This window comes from Hypomesus transpacificus, unplaced genomic scaffold, assembly GCF_021917145.1.
Source record: "Hypomesus transpacificus isolate Combined female unplaced genomic scaffold, fHypTra1 scaffold_229, whole genome shotgun sequence".
In the NCBI taxonomy this organism is placed as follows: domain Eukaryota; kingdom Metazoa; phylum Chordata; class Actinopteri; order Osmeriformes; family Osmeridae; genus Hypomesus; species Hypomesus transpacificus.
Genome location: NW_025813764.1, coordinates 36,435 through 55,999, shown reverse-complemented (window position 1 = coordinate 55,999; position 19,565 = coordinate 36,435). Strand labels below are relative to the sequence as shown.

General features: G+C 50.6%; 1 protein-coding gene across 3 annotated transcripts in view; it reads left to right on the top strand.

The window, feature by feature from the left end:
* The window catches only part of arhgap9 (Rho GTPase activating protein 9), a 26,602-nt gene extending 7,037 nt beyond the window's left edge, over positions 1-19,565 (top strand). For 2 of the 3 annotated variants that reach the window (XM_047014257.1, XM_047014256.1), the window contains exons 2-20: positions 1,650-2,197; positions 2,406-2,782; positions 4,966-5,223; positions 5,564-5,671; positions 7,936-7,998; positions 8,843-9,007; positions 9,092-9,181; positions 10,501-10,562; positions 11,134-11,221; positions 11,364-11,459; positions 11,815-11,913; positions 12,216-12,330; positions 12,713-12,832; positions 13,454-13,552; positions 14,191-14,268; positions 14,421-14,474; positions 16,051-16,185; positions 16,555-16,660; positions 18,490-19,565. In XM_047014257.1, the coding sequence (XP_046870213.1) occupies positions 1,765-2,197; positions 2,406-2,782; positions 4,966-5,223; positions 5,564-5,671; positions 7,936-7,998; positions 8,843-9,007; positions 9,092-9,181; positions 10,501-10,562; positions 11,134-11,221; positions 11,364-11,459; positions 11,815-11,913; positions 12,216-12,330; positions 12,713-12,832; positions 13,454-13,552; positions 14,191-14,268; positions 14,421-14,474; positions 16,051-16,185; positions 16,555-16,660; positions 18,490-18,676 (2,733 nt within the window). In that variant the 5' untranslated portion in view covers positions 1,650-1,764 and the 3' untranslated portion in view covers positions 18,677-19,565. The remainder of the gene's footprint in view (positions 1-1,649; positions 2,198-2,405; positions 2,783-4,965; positions 5,224-5,563; positions 5,672-7,935; positions 7,999-8,842; positions 9,008-9,091; positions 9,182-10,500; positions 10,563-11,133; positions 11,222-11,363; positions 11,460-11,814; positions 11,914-12,215; positions 12,331-12,712; positions 12,833-13,453; positions 13,553-14,190; positions 14,269-14,420; positions 14,475-16,050; positions 16,186-16,554; positions 16,661-18,489) is intronic. The other variant, XM_047014258.1, reaches the window with a different exon arrangement.

Sequence of the window (19,565 nt, the reverse complement as noted above, 5' to 3'; positions counted from 1 at the left end):
ACCTAGATGGATGTTGAAGATAACTTCCCAAACAGTCACATTATATATCTTATTCCTTTACCAGACACTTTCATCCTAACACATCCAATATACAAATTACTGTGCATGAAGACGGAAAGATTTAAAATCGAGAGATCAGAAGTGCATAGTTTACTGACTGGATTAAGACTGAAGAGCTGTTGTTTATTTTACAGGAAAGGTTTAACAAAAAAAGGTTTCAAACTAAATTAGCTTTTTTCTCCAGGAGGTAAAGTCTCAAAAGGTTCTTATGCTCCCCGACCTAATCGGCTTTGGACACACACACACAGACACACACACAGACACACACACAAACACACACACACAAACACACACAGACACACACACACACACACACACACACTACAAACCCCTCTGCCGTGGTGCTGCCCTCTCGGTGGTAGACCCCCCAGAGAGTTGGCTGTCCAGGCAGCTGGCTCCAGACAGCCGTGTGTCTGTTCCCATGACGGGGACCCGGGGAGGGATGATGATGACAGTGACACGCACAGTGGAAGACCCCCAGAGACCTGGGGAGGGATGATGATGACAGTGACACGCACAGTGGAAGACCCCCAGAGACCTGGGGAGGGATGATGATGACAGTGACACGCACAGTGGAAGACCCCCAGAGACCTGGGGAGGGATGAAGACAGTGACACGGCCCCGTGGCTGTCCTGGGTCCTGACTCTGCTCCAAGCACACACACACACTTATACACACACACACATATACACACACACATATACACACACATATATACAGACATATATACAGACACGTGTACACACACATATACACATGTATACAGACAAGTGTACACACACACAGACACATGTACACACAAACATATATACACACAGGCATACAAACTTACACACACGTACAGACATAACACATACACACCAGACACCACAATCTGTATCTCTCCATCTAACAAGGCACATTTCTACAGTACAGCATAGTTGCAGAAACAGCATGTTATTGAAGGCGGATGGGTTAGGGTTAGGGCAGGAGACACGTAGACTTGTTGACTGAGTTCAGGATGACTGTGGTTGCAGCACTTCACCACTCACTTCATTTGGTCAGCTGATGTAGTCGGAACACACACACTTTCTCTAGCTTACTTAGAGAGGGTGACCTGATGTATCGTTCATCCCACTCTGGGATTTGAAGTCCCATGATGTGACAACGCTCTGCTGTGCTCTTCTCCCTTTGGGAACCTTTCACAGTCTGTGGATTTCAAACACTACCAACTCTTGAGTTTTTATGTCATTGTTTGTTCAGACCCTGGTGAGATTTGCATTTAGTTTCCTGTCTGTAGGATGGATTGGAATAAATGAACACTATTTCATTCATCATTAATCAGATTAGGGATCAGATTAGATTACAAAATCTGTTTATTGAACGTTTATCCGTGTTCTACTGAGAGTGTGGTCTAGATAGGGGGTAGATTAGCTCAGTTATAACACAATGACACTGTTAGTCTGATGTTAGTCTGTATGGTTAGCATGCATGGTTAGCTAGCTGTGTTAGCATGGTGTGTGTGTGTGTGAGGAGGTGGTGTGTGTGTATCTGCCCTGCCCAAGTCTCCCTATGCCCATGCGAAGCCTTCTGTTCTCTGTCTATTTCAGAGCATGGATCTGGCTTGGCTCCCATCACCAAAGCCCAGCACCAGAGCCCCCGGTACGACCAGCGTCACCCGTCCGGCCCGCCTCACCGCCCTCCCCGGCGTCCTCTGACAGGGGCATGCTGTCCAGCAGCTGGCGTCGCCCCCTCACCTCCTCCTCCTCCTCCCCTTCCTCCTCCCCTTCCTCCTCCTCCTCCTCAGCCGTCATGCCGGCGCTAGCCAGCAGGGGGAGCAGCAGTGTGTGTGGGGTGCCGCGGGGCACCGTGGTGCTGGAGGCCCAGTACGACTACCAGTACCGTGGGGGCGACGGTCGGCAGGTGTGCATCCGGGAGGGGGAGCGCTTCATCCTGCTCCGGAAGACCAACGGGGACTGGTGGCAGGTGAAGAGGATCGGGGCGGCCAGCAAGACCAAGCCGCTGTACGTGCCAGCCACGTATGTGGTGGAGGTGCCCATCGCCCCCCTGAGGCCCCCGCAGCACCGTGCCACTACACCCACCCCTGGTCTTGATGGGGCCTCGCGGGCCTCACTCGCTCCTCACGACCTATACACAGGTGAGGCCTGGGGGGGAGAGAGGGGGGAGACAAACAGGGAGATATGGAAAGAGAAAGAAATGGGATACGAAAGAGGAGAGGGGGAGGGAGAGGGGGGAATTGGAAAAGGGGAAAAAGAGAAGGAAATTGAGAGGAGATGGAGGGGAAAGAAGGAGAGAGGAGATAAAGAGTCTGATTTGCTGTACCTCATCTTTCCCCGTCTCTACAGCGACCAGAACCTTCTGCCGCTCCATGGAGAACCTCAACTCCCACAATGCCTGGCGCGGGGCGGAGCCAGGTAGCAGCGAAGGGCATGGGCCCTCCCTGCCCTTCTCAGGATCCCCCTTCCCCGCCTCCTCCTTCTCCTCCTCTTACCTACTGGTGCCCAGAGGGGGCCCTGGAGGGGGGCCCGGCGGGGGCCCTGGGTGGGGGGCCTCCATACCCCGTAGCAGGAGCTCCACCAGCCTGCCCCAGAACCCCTACGAGGAGCAGGAAGGGGGCCAGGGGGGCATGATCATCAGCAGAGCCCCCCATCTCAGGGCCCCCCAGAAGTACTACAGCCAGTGGGACACGGCAGAGGTGCCTCGCAGGCGAAGCTATCTGCAGGTACACACACACACACTCACGGGTATACATAAACACACACACACTCACACAAACACACACTCATGGGTATACATAAACACACACACAAGCAGGATTACTGCCACATCCAGGTCATAAGCTTCTCTCTCCCTGGAAACGCACACACACACACACACACTAATGTACACACAAGTACCCCTTCACACACACACACACATTGTGTGTACACACCGGCCCCGCCTGACGCAGTGTGGTCATGTGAGAAAGCTTTTCAAATATTGCATAGGTCAATGATCATAAACAGCGAGATAGCCCCAAACATTGTGAGTAGCCAAAACATGAAGCATACATTGTGAAAAAGCAAATAAGTGCCAAAGGGTAGAACCAGAAGAGCATACAGTTAAACAGATTACAATTAAACAACATGATCCTCAAAAGTGCTAGAGTACCTGGAGGAAAGCAAGCAACAATAATAGTCACAGCGAGTACAAGTAATTAACTCAGTTACAACTAACCAACAAGAGCAACAAGTCCCTCAATAATTGTCATCGTGTTCCTGGAGGAAATAAGTTAACATCTGATAAAACACATCTTTCTTAAGTGCTGGTGTACTGCCGGAACAAGTGAGTCTTGAGCCTTTTCTGAAGGTGGGGAAACAGTCAGTGTCTCTGATGGAGGTGGGGAGATGATTCCCCCTTTGGGGGGCCAGACAGGAGAAGAGCTTGGGTTGGGAGTGGCCGCTCTTGAGAGGTGGGACCACCAGACGGTTGTCAGAAGAAGACCGTAGGTGGGGGTGCAAGGATGGACGAGAGACTCAGGTGCAGTCCCGTTCACCGCTCGGACGGTCGGTACCAGGGCCGTGATGGGTAGCCAGTGGAGGGAGATGAAGAGCGGGGTGACATGGGAGCGTCTGGGTAGGTTGGAGACCAGGCGGGCTGCTGCGTTCTGAATCCTCTGGAGAGGGCGGGTTGCGCATGCTGGGAGACCGGCGAGAAGCGAGTTGCAGTAGTCCAACTTGGAGAGGACAAGTCCTTGGACTAGCAGCTGGGTGGAACGCTCAAACAGGAATCTCCTGACCTTCCAGATGTTGTAGAGGGTGAATCTACACGAGTAACATGCACAGATGTTAGCTTTTATCTCTCTCTCTGCCTATCTTTGTCTCTCTCTCTGTGTGTGTCTCTCTCACTGTCTCTGTTTCTCTCTCGTTTCCTGTAAAGGTGAGAGCAGGATGTGGCTATGTGTCTGTTTCCACTGCTAGCTCAGTCTGCCAACTGTCTGAGGCAACACAGGCTGTTCCCTGACCCCATGTGACCTAATAGAGAGAGAGAGAGAGACGACAACCCTTTGAACACTTCAAATTACATCTTGTTGCCAAATCGCTTTTTTCTGATTCTAGTTTCAGTCCTGTGCTGCAATGCCTCAGAGTTCCATTTGATACAGTGTTCGTATATATTTATATAATATACTGGCCTGTTAATGTGATGGCGTTGCCGCCGTCAAAAAAGGGTTCAGGGAAAGTGGTGTGTGTTGCTTTGAAGACAATGTCAGTGTAGTTGTCGTGCCGTGTCTACAACCAGCTATCACTATTGAGGGCTTCTATCGACGGTGGAAAACAATCCTTTGAGTCAAGTTGAGTCGGCACCACCGCCAGTTGGCTATCATTAGCTAACTACCTACAACAGAGTCTGTTGTCATTATCAGAATTGAGCGTGTTACATAAGTGGAGTCCAGGCTTTCACCAGGGTTTACCATACACACAAGTATAGACACAGACATATATATATATATATATATATATATATATATATATAAATATTAAATCTCTGTTTCTCTCTCTATCTCTCTCCCTCCCTCTCTCCCCTATAATTACAGTCTATATATAGTGTATATATATATATACATACATACATATATACATATACCCCAGCCAGCAGATGTGCTGATTCTGACTGCTGGGGAGGGTTGAAGATGGTTGTTCTGATCCTGACTGCTTAATGTAAATGACTGTGTTTCTATAAGCTGTTGTTTAATCTCCTCTGTGGTAGCTGGGTTCATAACCCCTTTATCTCTCTCTCTCTCTCTCTCTCTCTCTCTCTCTCTCTCTCTCTCTCTCTCTCTCTCTCTCTCTGACCTCACATTACAGTACACCATTCCTCATCATCTAACCAACACCCACCCATCTCTCCCTCCCGTCCTGCACCCAGGTACCAGGCCAGGACTACATTACCCAGAAGTCCTTGCTGGAGTGCAGTCTGTCCAGCGAGCTGGAGAGGAGGCAGGGCTCCCAGCCCCCCGGCCCCCAGCCCCCCAGCCCTCCGCCCGGCCAGCCCCCCCTCCAGACTCTGGGCCTGTGGGAGCAGTACTCAGACTCTGCATCCGGCCGCTGCTTCTACATCAACAGCATCACCCAGGAGAGGTCCTGGAAACCCCCCCGCAGGGCTCGCCAGGACCCCCCTACCCGGGTACCTGTCTGTGTGCCTGTCTGTTTACCTGTCTGTTTGCCTGTCTGTCTGCCTGTCGCTGTCTGTCTGCCTGTCGCTGTCTGTTTGCCTGTCTGTCTGCCTGTCGCTGTCTGTTTGCCTGTCTGTCTGCCTGTCGCTGTCTGTTTGCCTGTCTGTCTGCCTGTCGCTGTCTGTTTGCCTGTCTGTCTGCCTGTCGCTGTCTGTTTGCCTGTCTGTCTGCCTGTCGCTGTCTGTCTCGCTGTAGCTGTCAGTTTGCCTGTCTGTCTGCCTGTCGCTGTCAGTTTGTACTCTAAGGTGTCGGCACCAGTGTTAAAGTGAACTCTGGTTGTATCACTTCCAGGCCGGCCCCTTCCAGACCCAGAACCAGGCCCAGACCCAGACCCTCCCCAGGGCCTCCCACCACCTGTCTCTACCCCTCCCCAGCCCAGGGCCCGGCACCCTGCTCCGGGTACAGCCTGCACACACACACGCATACACACACAATGTGGGCCGTGACACAACAGGGGTTAACGGTTGTTTATGAACACACACTAAAGGCCCACCAAACCACAAACAGGTCAATGGGAGGGTGAGTTTTTTTTTTGTCAGAAAACTGGCAGCAAATTCTTGTTGTTCCATGCAGAACCAGATCGTTGGCAGTCACAGGAAATGAATTTGTTTTCATTCTGAGTTTGTATCCGTTTAACTTGTTCATAGTGTGGTACTTTTTTCTAACACACACACACACATATACACACAACTTCTCACTCTTCAGCTCTGCTCAGCCCTTACACACACACACACACACACACACACACATCTTGCCCGTGGTGCTGGCAGACAGCCAGAGGGCCTACTCTGCCTCGTGTAGCAGATTAGAGGCACGGCCAGCGAAGCCAAATGAAAAAGGGGATTACATCCTTCTAGCTGCCAGGACCTTTATTTATTTATTTCCCTGAAATAGTGTGTGTGTAATGGTGGTGGTGGTGTGTGTGTAATGGTGGGGGTGAGTGCGTGTAATGGTGTTTGTGTAACTGTGTGTGTAATGGTGTATGTGTGTGAAACCGTGTGTGAGTGTAACCATGTGTGCAATGGTGTGTGTGTGTCACAGTGTGTGTTGGAGCAGTAATCCTACCACGCCTAGCAGGCTAATCCTCAGGAGGGCTGGGGAACCCTGGCCACACCCACCAACATGGAGACTATGACACACGCACTACACAAGGGTTCTTCAGGGTTCTGTAAGGGTTCTTGAAGCATATTGGAACACTTGTGATACATGATTCCCTCTATCTGACATGAGGTTTGGACCCTTGCAGACATGAGGAGATCAGAAGTGAATTTCCCTCGGCGGTGCTGAGGTCAGGGTTCAGGGGAGATCATTGTGGTTGCTTCAGAGACCAGACAGAATGAGGAAGTTCTTCAGCTCAGCTTCCTAGTTGAGCTGTGTGAACGATGGTAGCTGGTAGCAGCTCACTTCCCTGTAGAGAAGAGGAAGCAGAAAGGGAGAGACAGAGAGAAACAGAGAGAGAGACAAGGAAAGGGAGAGAAGAGAAGGCAAAGTAGTTTCAGATAAGAAGGACTGAGCCTCAACCCTCCGACCCGTCTGGATAAACCAGAACTGTAGCTGCAGGCCCCAGCTCAGGTGGTCCTCTGGTCCCGACCCACACTCTCCAGCAGCTGTCCTGTGAGTTCTGTTGGGTTCTGTCTGCTGTGTGGTTTTGTCAAGTAATGCTGTGTGGTGCTGTGTGCTGTGTTGTTCCGTGTTGTTCCGTGTGGTTCTGTGTTGTTCCGTGTGGTTCTGTGTTCTGTGTGGTTCTGTTTTCCGTGTGGTTCTGTGTTCTGTGTGGTTCTGGTTGGAGTCACATGTGGTCAGAGTGTGCAGAGTGTTGATGTTGTCATTCTCAGAGGTTAGATGAGTGAGTGAGGTAAGTGAATGCAGATATCTCTTTGGCGGATCTTGTCTGGCTGTGATAGAGAAGCCAGAGTGAGGAAGTGCTCAACTGAGACCAAGACAAGACCAGCCTGTCACAGGAAACTGTTTTAACCGTGAAACGATTTGAAACTTTGAAAACAAAGCAAAACAATGTTTACGTGTCTTTAAGTGTGTGTGTGTGCCAGTGTGTGTATGCCTGTGCGTGTGTGTGTGTGTGTGTGTGCGTGTGGGTGTGCCTGCACGTGTGTGGGTGTCATGCAACCATGACTCACAAGAACTGAGTCTGTTCATCCTGTTTCTGCATCTGAAATTGTGAAACGCTGTGTTACCTGCTCATGCCTGGCCAGCGCTAGACTGGGTCTGAGAGGGCTACCTGTCTGTCTACATGACTGTCTGTGGTCCATACTGTGTTACCTGTCTGTCTACATGACTGTCTGTGGTCCATACTGTTTTACCTGGCTGTTTACATGACTGTCTGTGGTCCGTACTGTGTTAGATGGCATGTTGTTTTTACATGCTCTTTCAGTCCAGTCCAAACACTTCTGTTTTCAGTACTGAGTTCATGACCTTACCTCCTTGTTTATCACTTTCAGAATAACAATAATGCTTTGATACTGAGTGTGAAGAAGGAGAAGTTATTCATCTGGAATGTCTCACAGAAAAGGCTGTCTTTTGGGACCAGGTTATGTTCAGTCGTGTCAACAATGTGTTCTCTCTCTCTCTCTCTCTCTCTCTCTCTCTGTCTCTCTCTGTTTCTGTGTGATGTGTGCTCTCTATGTGTGTGTGTGTTCTGTATGCAGCTGTCTCCAGACTTCCTCCACCCAGGTCAGAGGAACCCAGAGAGTGGTTGGCAGTCCAGACAGGTGAGGGTCTTCCACTTGTGAGTCACCCACACTAGGGGGATGGGACGGGGTATAAAACAAACGTACCAGCTTCTGCACAGCGGCCTTCCAGGGTCCACAGTCCAGTAGGGTGTGTGTGAGGGAGGCATCAGGTTTAAGCTGTGTTGGAAGGTGTAAACAGTGAAACCACAGGTGCAGGTGATTACCCAGGCAACCTCCTGGGCCCTCCAATCACGTCGCTGCAAATGAAGCACTGTGACAGAACAGCACAGAGCTAGGAGGATGTAATGTGCCTGTAGTCTCTGGGTTACTGTGGAGACCTTTATCAAGTTCACTGGAAAAAGGGAAATGCTATTAAATGTTTTTTTGTGCTTGGGACATGCTTGGGAGTTAGCGTGTGTCCGTGCAACATGGTTGTGTGTGTGTTATAGTGTGTGTGTGTGCATCTCCCCATGATGCGCTGCTGTGCCTCTCAGCCTTCAGAGAGAACTGGAGCAGAACAAGACTAGTGGTGCATCCTCCCCTCCTCTCCTCTCTCCAGCTCGTCTCCTCTCCTCTCTCCAGCTCGTCTCCTCTTGGAGGGATAGAGGAATGACAGGGATGGAGGGATGAAATCCCTTTAGTATCTCTGGAAGAGGTTATGAGCCTCGAATGTAATGTGGATCAGTGTGGATTCACCTTGATGAAACTCTATTTAACTCACCCAGCATGCCACCTGGGCGGGGCTGACACATTGCTATGCGGCATCTGGATTGTTCACAGAATGAGCCGTGTACCTGATGTGGGATGGTGTGGTGTAATATGCAGCCAATCAGTGCATGACGTTTCCCTCTCTGTGCCCACCCCTGACCCCTGACCCCTGAAGAGCATGCAGCGTGCAGTTTCATCCGACACTCTTAACACTGTCGTCCACGGAAACACTGTCGCCCATGACAATGGTGATGTCCAGCGACGTCACTCCGCCCTCCTGCATGGAGAAAATACACTCAGCCACTCCCTGTCCATGATCCTGCCTGAGTCCCAGAGCCAGGTACACACACACACACACACACACACACACACACACACCCCTCCCCCTCTCACCTCCTGTCCTGTTGCTGCCCTGTCTCTGCAGGGCAGGGAGTTCTCCTACAACGGGACCAACATCATAGTGGAGCCCCCATCTCCAGTCAGCTCCCCCGACAGCCCTGACGGAACCACGCCGGTGAGACACCCTCACTCTCACCCTCCACAAGCTAGACACCCTCACTCTCACCCTCCACAAGCTAGACACCTCACTCTCACCCTCCACAAGCTAGACACCCTCACTCTCACCCTCCACAAGCTAGACACCTCACTCTCACCCTCCACAAGCTAGACACCCTCACTCTCACCCTCCACAAGCTAGACACCTCACTCTCACCCTCCACAAGCTAGACACCTCACTCTCACCCTCCACAAGCTAGACACCTCACTCTCCACAAGCTAGACACCTCACTCTCACCCTCCACAAGCTAGACACCTCACTCTCTCCCTCCACAAGCTAGACACCTCACCCTCCACAAGCTAGACACCTCACTCTCCACAAGCTAGACACCTCACTCTCCACAAGCTAGACACCTCACTCTCACCCTCCACAAGCTAGACACCCTCACTCTCACCCTCCACAAGCTAGACACCTCACCCTCCACAAGCTAGACACCTCACTCTCACCCTCCACAAGCTAGACACCTCACTCTCACCCTCCACAAGCTAGACACCTCACTCTCACCCTCCACAAGCTAGACACCTCACTCTCACCCTCCACAAGCTAGACACTCTCACTCTCACCCTCACTCTCACCCTCACTCTCACCCTCCACAAGCTAGACACCTCACTCTCACCCTCCACAAGCTAGACACCTCACTCTCACCCTCCACAAGCTAGACACCCTCACTCTCACCCTCCACAAGCTAGACATGTGCTTGAAAAATGATCTCAGAGTTGGCGTGCCTACGCTGGCCTTAGGCAGTGTTCACACTTGACTACCGCCTTCAGCACCTTTTTACATGCAACCCTATGGGAAAAGGGCGGCCGCCTTTTAAAAACTAAAAAAAACGCAGCACCCGACGCCTTTTTTGAGTTCAATTTTCTCACCTTTTTAGAAAAGCGCTGGGTGACATCAAGCGCCTTTCTAACAGCTGACCAATCAGGACGAGGAGAGTAGGTGCGAGTTTACCTTCCCTAGTAACCTTCTACATTAGTTACTAGGCTATGGCTCCTCAAACGCCAAAGCTAAAGCAAGTAATTGCCTTTTATTCGCCATAGTAGCAGCTGTCAATAAGTAACCAACGGATAATAATGTATCGGTAGAATGTATGATTCCCGTTCAGGTTACAGAACTCTCGTCAGAAAGGCACTTGACGTCACCCCGCGTTTTTCTGAAAAGGCAAAAGGCACTCAAAAGGCGCTGAAGGCAGCGCTTAAAAAAAAAAAAGTCAAGTTTGAACACGGCCTTAGTAACCTAGGAACCCTAGTGAACTTTGACCTCTGTGATGTTGTCAGGAGCTGGAGAAGGCGGGGCTTCTGAACAAGACCAAGATCGCAGAGGGAGGCAGGAAACTCAGGTAGGGATACCGGTCGCCACGGTGTCAGTCAGATCATGTCTAGACATAGGTGAGCCTATAGAGAGATGTTTATGTCTAGACTTACAGAGAGATGTTTACGTCTAGACCTACAGAGAGATGTTTACGTCTAGACCTACAGAGAGATTTTTACGGCTAAACCTATAGAGAGATGTTTACGTCTAGACCTACAGAGATGTTTACGGATAGACCTACAGAGAGATGTTTACGTCTAGACCTACAGAGATGTTTACGGATAGACCTACAGAGAGATGTTTACGGCTAGACCTACAGAGAGATGTTTACGGCTAGACCCATAGAGAGATGTTTACGTCTAGACCTACAGAGATGTTTACGGCTAGACCTATAGAGAGATGTTTACGTCTAGACCTACAGAGATGTTTACGTCTAGACCTACAGAGATGTTTACGTCTAGACCTACAGAGATGTTTACGGCTAGACCTATAGAGAGATGTTTACGGCTAGACCTATAGAGAGATGTTTACGGCTAGACCTATAGAGAGATGTTTACGGCTAGACCTACAGCCTGCAGCCTCTGTGTTTTGTGTGGCAGGAAGAACTGGAGCCAGGCCTGGGTGGTTCTGGTGGGAAACAGCCTGGTGTTCTTCAAGGATCCCAAGGCTCAGACCCCCTCCAGCTGGGTAGGACTGTGTGTGTGTGTGTGTGTGTGCGTGCGTGTGCGTGTGAATGGTTGGAGTGTTACCTCTAGATTTTATGTGTGTATGGTTAGAGGGCAGCCTCAATACGTTATGTGTGTGTGTGTGTGTGTGTGTGTATCCATAGAGACCAGGAAACAGCCGTCCAGAGAGCAGTGTGGACCTGCGAGGAGCTCAGTTGCACTGGGCCAACGACCTGTCCAGCAAGAAGGGAGTGTTCAGGGTACGCACAGACACACAGACACCACCTGTTTGCAAGCGCTAGGCTAAGCTAATATGGGCCAGACAAGTGCTAGGCTAGGCTTGGCTAAGCTGAGCTAAAATATGTCAGACAACCGCTAGGCTTGTCTAAGCTAAGATAGGTCAGACAAGCGCTAGGCAAAGCTAAGTTAGGTCAGACAAGCGCTAAGCTAAGTTAGGTCAGACAAGCTCTAGGCTAGGCTAAGCTTGGCTAAACAAAGGTAGGTCAGACAAGCGCTAGGCTAAGCAAAGGTAGGTCAGACAAGCGCTTGGCTAAGCTAAGTTAGGTCAGACAAGCGCTAGGCTAAGTGTTAACCTCACTGTGTTGTGCTTCTCAGCTGAGGACGGTGACGGGTAATGAGTTCCTGCTCCAGTCAGACACTCTGTCTCTGATCAGCGAGTGGTACACAACCATCCAGGGTGTCATCCAACGACTGGTGGGTCTCACACCCTGTGTGTGTCTGTGTCTGTGTGTCTGTGTGTGTGTTCCTGTGTGTCTGTGTGTGTTCCTGTGTGTTGGTTCCTGTCTGTCTCTTTATCCTTTTGTCAATCAGAATTTTTTTTTGTTATAGACAAACCGACAATCTGCCTGCCTGTCTGTTTTTCTATTAGCATCTGGTAAATGAACAAAATGTAATTGTGTGTGCGTCTGTCTGTCTGTGTGTGTGTGTGTGTGTGTGTGTGTGTGTGTGTGTGTGTGTGTGTGTGTGTGTGTGTGTGTGTGTGTGTGTGCGTGCAGGACCGTGAGAACCCTCTGGACAACGTGCTGCTGTACTCCCTGAGGAGGGCTGGCAGCGTGGAGATGCTGGACCACAGTGGAGACGAGGACGACAGCAGGGGGGTCAAGTCTTCTCGTATGTCTCTCCGTCACTCTCTCTCCCACACACTCTCTATCACTCTCTCTCTATGACTCTCTTTCTCACTCCATCTCTCGTCTCTTTCATTCAATTATTACTTACACACATCTTTTCTCTACATTTCCTCCTCCCCCCTCCCTCCCCCCCCCTCCTCCTTCCTCTCCTCCCCTCTCCTTTCTCCACTCCCTCCCCCTCCTCCCTCCTCTCTTTTCCTCTCCCTCCCCTCCTCTCCCTCCCCCCCTCCTCCTTCCTCCTCTCCCTCTCCCTCTCCTTCCCCCCCCTCCTCCCTCCTCTCTCCTCTCCTCTCCCTCCCCCTCCTCTCTCCTCTCCTCTCCCTCCCCCTCCCCTCCCTCCTCTCTCCTCTCCCTCCCCCCTGCAGTCCCTCGCTCCATCTCAAGCCTGGAGAACACAGAGAAGAAGAGGGTGAAGAGCAGGCTGAAGAAGCTCATCATGAAGAGGCCTCCTCTCCAGGCCCTGCAGGAGAAGGGCCTCATCAAGGGTGAGGCGTGCACACACACACACACACACACACACACACTGTGCATGCACATACACACACTACACACACACACACACTGTGCATGCACATACACGCACACACACTGTGCATGCACATACTAACACTACACACAAACACTGTGCATGCATATACACACACACACACACTGTGCATGCACATACACACACTACACACACACGCAAACACACTGTACATGCACATACTAACACTACACACAAACACTGTGCATGCATATACACACACACACACACACACACTGTGCATGCACATACACACACAACATACACGCAAACACACTGTGCATGCACATACTAACACTACACACAAACACTGTGCATGCATATACACACACACACACACACACACTGTGCATGCATATACACACACAACATACACGCATGCAAGCAAGCGTTAGGAAAAGCATTTAAACTTTTGAGGACCCCAAATATTGTAATTTTTTTACTATTCTTAAGGGAACTTATGGTCCTGACAATACATCTAAATATGACATTATGAATCCACACCAACTTTGTGACAGTTGAAACTATACTTGTTTTTTGAATGTTTGTTCATTGTGTGCGTGTGTGTGTGTGTGTGCAGACCAGGTGTTTGGCTGCAGTCTGGAGATCCTGTGTGAGAGGGAGAAGAACTCAGTGCCTCGCTTCGTCAGGCTCTGCACCCAGGCTGTGGAGAGGAGAGGTAACACACACACACACACACACTTATAGACACACACACACACACACGTATAAATACACACACAAGGTTCCTGTAAAACATGGTTATAAACTGAAGATAATCATAGCTGAGCCAAATACAGTTGTGTGACATTTTAGACATATTTATAATTCTTGTTGTTCAGAAGACTACCGAGAATTCTACGACAACTTCCTTCTTCCTGTTCCACTGCTCTTTACAGCCGCAGTACCGCTCACCACAGCTAGTCCGTAACATACATTTATCAGACTCAGGTTATCCGAAATTACATCCGACAGTGCAGATATAAAGTACATAAGAAACATCAAGAATCAGAAGTGCGTACTTGTGCAGTATTTTGGCATTCAGGCACAGAGCAAAGCAGCCACATCTCATCTACTCGGCACACCATGGCGATAATAACATCTCTCCAGAGCAGCCGTAACAAGTCAAGTACAGAATCAGTACAGTGCAGCAGCGTAGCATGATCGAAACGTCAGACTATGTTGCGGATCTGTAGGCCTCATACCTACCGCACAGGAGAACAGACCATCATCACATGGGGTTAAATACAAACATTGTGTGTTTCTAAGTGTGTGTGGTTGTGTTTCTAATTCTGTGTGTGTGTGTGTGTGCTGCAGGTCTGGAGACAGACGGGATCTACAGAGTGAGTGGCAACCTGGCGGTGATACAGAAACTACGTTTCCTGGTGAACCATGGTGAGGAAGGGGGGAGGGAGGGAGGGAGGGGGAGGGAGGGGGGGGAGGGAGGAGGGAGGGGGGGAGGGGGGGGAGGGAGGGGGGGGAGGGAGGGAGTCTATGCAGAGCAGCATGTCTGAGGACAGCCTTGTTAACCATGTTGGCTCTTACAGAGAGAGCCGTGACCACTGATGGACGATACATGTTCCCTGCTGAGTTGGTACAAGGTATACCTAGAACCAGGCCAGAACCTCTCCCAGACCTAGAACAGAACCAGACCTACAACCAGACCTAGAACCCAAACAGGACCCAGACTGACCCAGACATTCAACCTGCCTGCCTGCCTGCCCTTTTGTACCCCCTGACACATACACAGCTAATGCAGCACGCACACACACACACACAGCCAACATCACATCACACACACAATCACACACGCTAGCAGGGCTGCCAACTCTGAGTGAGATTTGTTGGGGCTAACCAACATTTTGCTGAGTACAAAGTTTGCGCGTCTATGTTGCTTCACTCCGTGTGCCTGCGCTTCGTCCGTTACTGTTTACAACATTATCAGAGCTACTTGGTTGGCGTTGCCTTCTCAGTGTGAGAAATACAAGGTGTGGCGTGAGAGCGTGTGAGCTGACTGAGGTGGCAGCCCTACTGTAGGACTTCACACACTGCTCTGCGCTTCTGTGTCTCAGCCCACAGGAAACATGTCTCTCTCTAACTGCAGCTCCACGTCACCTCCTGGGCTTCACTGCCCCCTAGTGGCTGAAACCAGCTTTGCTTACAGTGGATCTATACTCCAAAACAGGGGCCTCCAACCCTCTTACTGGAGGGCTACCTTCCAACACGAATCTATCACACCTGATTCTAATAATGAGCTGGTTGACGTGTTGAATCAGGTCAGTTTTAACTGACCTGAACTGGGTTCCAGCTGAGACCTCCTGGAAGGAAGCCCTCCAGGAACAGGGGGGAGGACCGCTTCTCCTAAACCGCTTTTGTGAATGAAACCCCGATGGTTAATATTCACACACGGCTAAACTCATGAATGCTGGTCTTGAGTGCAATGAATCTTTGTAAAAATTATATTTCAATACGTTTTACTTTTGATTGTTTTGTTTAACGCTAAATCCCGGCTCTTGTTACGCTTTGTTACACTTCAAACGTTAAGCACACACCTGCTGCAGAAACTGATCTGGGGTCCTCATACTCCCATGTTGATATTTGAACCCAGTAAAGCCTTTCATGGGTGAGGACATGGGAGTCTGAAACCACAGGTCAGAACTGGCCATGTTTGCTCCTCCTACCATAATCGCTCTTTCTCTCTACCTCTTTCTTGTCCTCCCTCTCTACCTTTCCTCTCTACCTTTCCTCTCTACCTCTTTGTCTCTCTACCTTTCCTCTCCTTCTCTCTGCCTATCCTTCTCTCTGCCTCTCCTCTCTCCTTCTCTCCTCTCTGCCTCTCCTCTCTCTGCCTCTCCTCTCTCTCCTTCTCTCCTCTCTCTCCTTCTCTCCCTCTCCTCTCTCCCTCTCTCCTCTCTCCTTCTCTCCTCTCTCTCCTTCTCTCCTCTCTCTTTCTCTCCTTCTCTCCTTCTCTCCCTCTCTCCTCTCTCCAGTCAGCTGCCAGCTGCTGTGTGTGCTGATGTGTCACAGCTTCAGGAGCTTGTCTGTCACTGCGCTGATCAGCCTTCATACTCACCCTTTTCTATTGATCTCCCTCCCCCACCTCCTCCCTCCCCCACCTCCTCCCTCCCTCCCCCACCTCCTCCCTCCCCCACCTCCTCCCCTCCTCCTCCTCCTCAGAGGAGAAGCTGAACCTGGAGGACAGCAGGTGGGAGGACATCCACACGGTGACAGGAGCCCTGAAGCTGTTCTTCAGAGAGCTGCCTGAGCCTCTGGTCCCTTACGGCTTCTTCACCGACCTCATAGAGACCGTCAGTAAGTCTCACTCTCTGTCTGTCTCTCTGTCTCTATCTCTAACTCTCTCTGTCTCTCTTTCTGTCTCTCTCTGTCTCTCTCTGCCTCTGTCTCGGTCTCTGTCTCTCTTTCTGTCTCTGTCTCTCTCTGCCTTTGTCTCTGCCTCGGTCTCTCTCTTTCGCGATCTCTGTCTCTCTCTATGTCGCTCTTTGTGTCTCTTGGTATCTGTCTCTCTGCCTCTCTCTTTCTGTCTCTCTGTTTCTGTCTGTTCTCTCGCTCTCTCTCTCCTCCCCTGTGTTCATGCTCCAGGTGTTGTGTGTGTGTGTGTGTGTGTGTGTGTGTGTGTGTGTGGTGTGTGTGTGTGTGTGTGTGTGTGTGTGTGTGTTTCAGAGATGTCTGACTACGTGGACAAGTTGGACAGGATGAAGTGTCTGGTCCTGAGCATGCCCCCTCCCAACCACGACACCATGTGCTTCATGTTCCGCCACCTCAGACGGTGAGACACACACACTGTCACACACACACACGCTGTCACACACACACTGTCACACACACGCTGTCACACACACACACACGCTGTCACACACACACTGTCACACACACGCTGTCACACACACACTGTCACACACACACACGCTGTCACACACACACTGTCACACACACGCTGTCACACACACACACACGCTGTCACACACACGCTGTCACACACACACACGCTGTCACACACACACTGTCACACACACGCTGTCACACACACACACACGCTGTCACACACACACTGTCACACACACGCTGTCACACACACACTGTCACACACACACACGCTGTCACACACACACTGTCACACACACGCTGTCACACACACACACACGCTGTCACACACACGCCGTCACACACACACTGTCACACACACATGCTGTCACACATACGCTGTCACACACACACTGTCACACACACGCTGTCACACACACTGTCACACACACGCTGTCACACACACACGCTGTCACACACACACGCTGTCACACACACGCTGTCACACACACACACGCTGTCACACACACGCCGTCACACACACACTGTCACACACACATGCTGTCACACACACGCTGTCACACGCACGCTGTCACACACACACAAGCAAAACAAGTATCAACAGTCAGTGAGTGTTATTCCTGAGAAGCAGTGTTGGTGTGAGGACATGCAGTGCTTCGTCTGACCACTAGAGGGGGCACACTTCTCAGCTCTGTTCAGAGGCTCATCACGATCACTTCTGACTTCCTGTGGTGGCAGATACACACACACACACATCAACATAAACACACACAAGTGCGTATGGACACATTCACACATCAACACAAAGTAGCATGTTTCGACTATAAGCTTATATTTGTCCCACAGGCAGAAGTGTGTGGTTGTATTCAACTGTGTGTGTGTGTGTGTGTGTGTGCGTGTGAGAGAATGTGTGCAAATTCTGTGTCTCCACTGCCGTTATTCCTTCTTTCTGTTTTTCATTTAAGATCTCTCCGCTTCACTCTCTTTCATGCCACCCTCCATCCCTGACACCTTCAGCATACCCTCCCTTCCCCTAACCCTAATCCCTCCCTCCCCTTTCTCTCCCTCTCTCCCTCCCTTCCTCCCCCCTCTCTCTCCTCCTTCTCTCTCCCTCCCTCCCTCCCTCCCCCCTCTCTCCTCCTCCCCCCCCTCCCCCCTCTCTCCTCCTCCCCCCTCTCTCTCCCCTCTCCACTCTCCTGTCTCTGGGGATGTCTGTGGCTCATCTGATGGAAGGCTATCCAGCCCCCTCGCCGCCAGCTCGCTCTCTCCCTCCCTTTCCCTCTCTCCCTTTCCCTCTCTCCTTCTCTCTCTCTTCGTCTCTCTCTCTCTCTATCTGCTTCTTGTTTAATGTGGAAGTTCTGAGCAGTCTCTCTTGGCTTGGTGGCATTTTTAGAAGAAAGTCTCATGCTGTGGCTTTAACCTCGACACGCACACACACACGCACACACACACACACACACTTATATACACACACTCGCACACACTCTCCTATAAATACACACAGATATATACATACAGCACATGGTCATTGCCACAAATATGCGCAAACCATATGGCACACATGTCCTCTGTAGTACACACACACACACTGGTGCAGTCTCCATGCAGACAGTCAGTGTTCAGGACGCTGGTAATACTCAAACTATTAACATTCAAAGCTGTCATCACATGTCATCGCATGACATCACATGATGTTGGCTCTTCCTCATGAAGCCCAGAGGAGACAGGAAGTGGTGCTGATCTGTTTCCTGCCCCCTCCCCCTCCTCCCCCAGGGTGATGGAGCAGTCGGAGGTCAACCGCATGACCACCCAGAACCTGGGCATCGTGTTCGGGCCCACGCTCATGAGACCGGAGAGGGACAGTCCCAACATGGCCATCAACATGGTGTACCAGAACCAGGCTGTGGAGCTCATCCTCAGTGAGACCAACCACATCTTCGGACACAGCTCCCCCCTCTGACCCCCTTTTACCCACACCAGGACCCAGGAACAAGACCCCAGACCCAGACCCTGGACCCAGACCCTGGACCCAGACCCAGGAACAAGACCCCAGACCCAGGAACAAGACCCAGACCCTGGACCCCAAACTCAGAACCAGGACTTTGTGTCTGGAGGACCAGGCTCCACAACCTGCTCAGACCAGAATCTAGAACATAGAATCTAGAATCAGGGACCAATCAGAACCAGCTCACTGTGACCCCAGCATCCTAACCCCCTGCAGCAGGGAGAACCAACGCTCCAACAACACCAACCACACCAACAACATCAACATCCGCTGTTGTTGGGCAACAATCAACTTTCCCTAGCAACATACTATACGCCAATATGCATTTCTACATATACAGTATACTTACACAGTATGTATGGACATGTATAGTATAGACTGTTCATGCTGGTGTACTCTACCATTCCAGTGAATTGTAGGGTCAAGGGTCAAATCAAAGTCTCTTCTGTACAGTTATGGTAAGTTTACAAATGTGTTTCTCTGGATCGTGTTATTGACTCAGCTGTATCTTATAGAGGTAAGGATCTGTCTCCATGGTTACTGTTCCCTCCTGTACTTACTGCTACCAAGCGGAACCTTCGCCCTCAGAACCTCGACCCTTCTAGAAGGTTCGGCGTCTTCCGTACCCGTAGCGACAACCCTGTTCTTCTACTTCCAGTTTTTTTTCCTGTAGTGTGTTTGTACATATGTTAAATATGTGAGCTCACTGTGGTGTGTGCTAACAGAAGACTAGGTGATGGTTAGGCTGATAAGGACACAGATGATGTGAAGTACTTCCTCTGTTACATCCACCATGAGACTCAGGCTGTTAAACACCCTTAATAAACCTGTGCTGTGACCCATC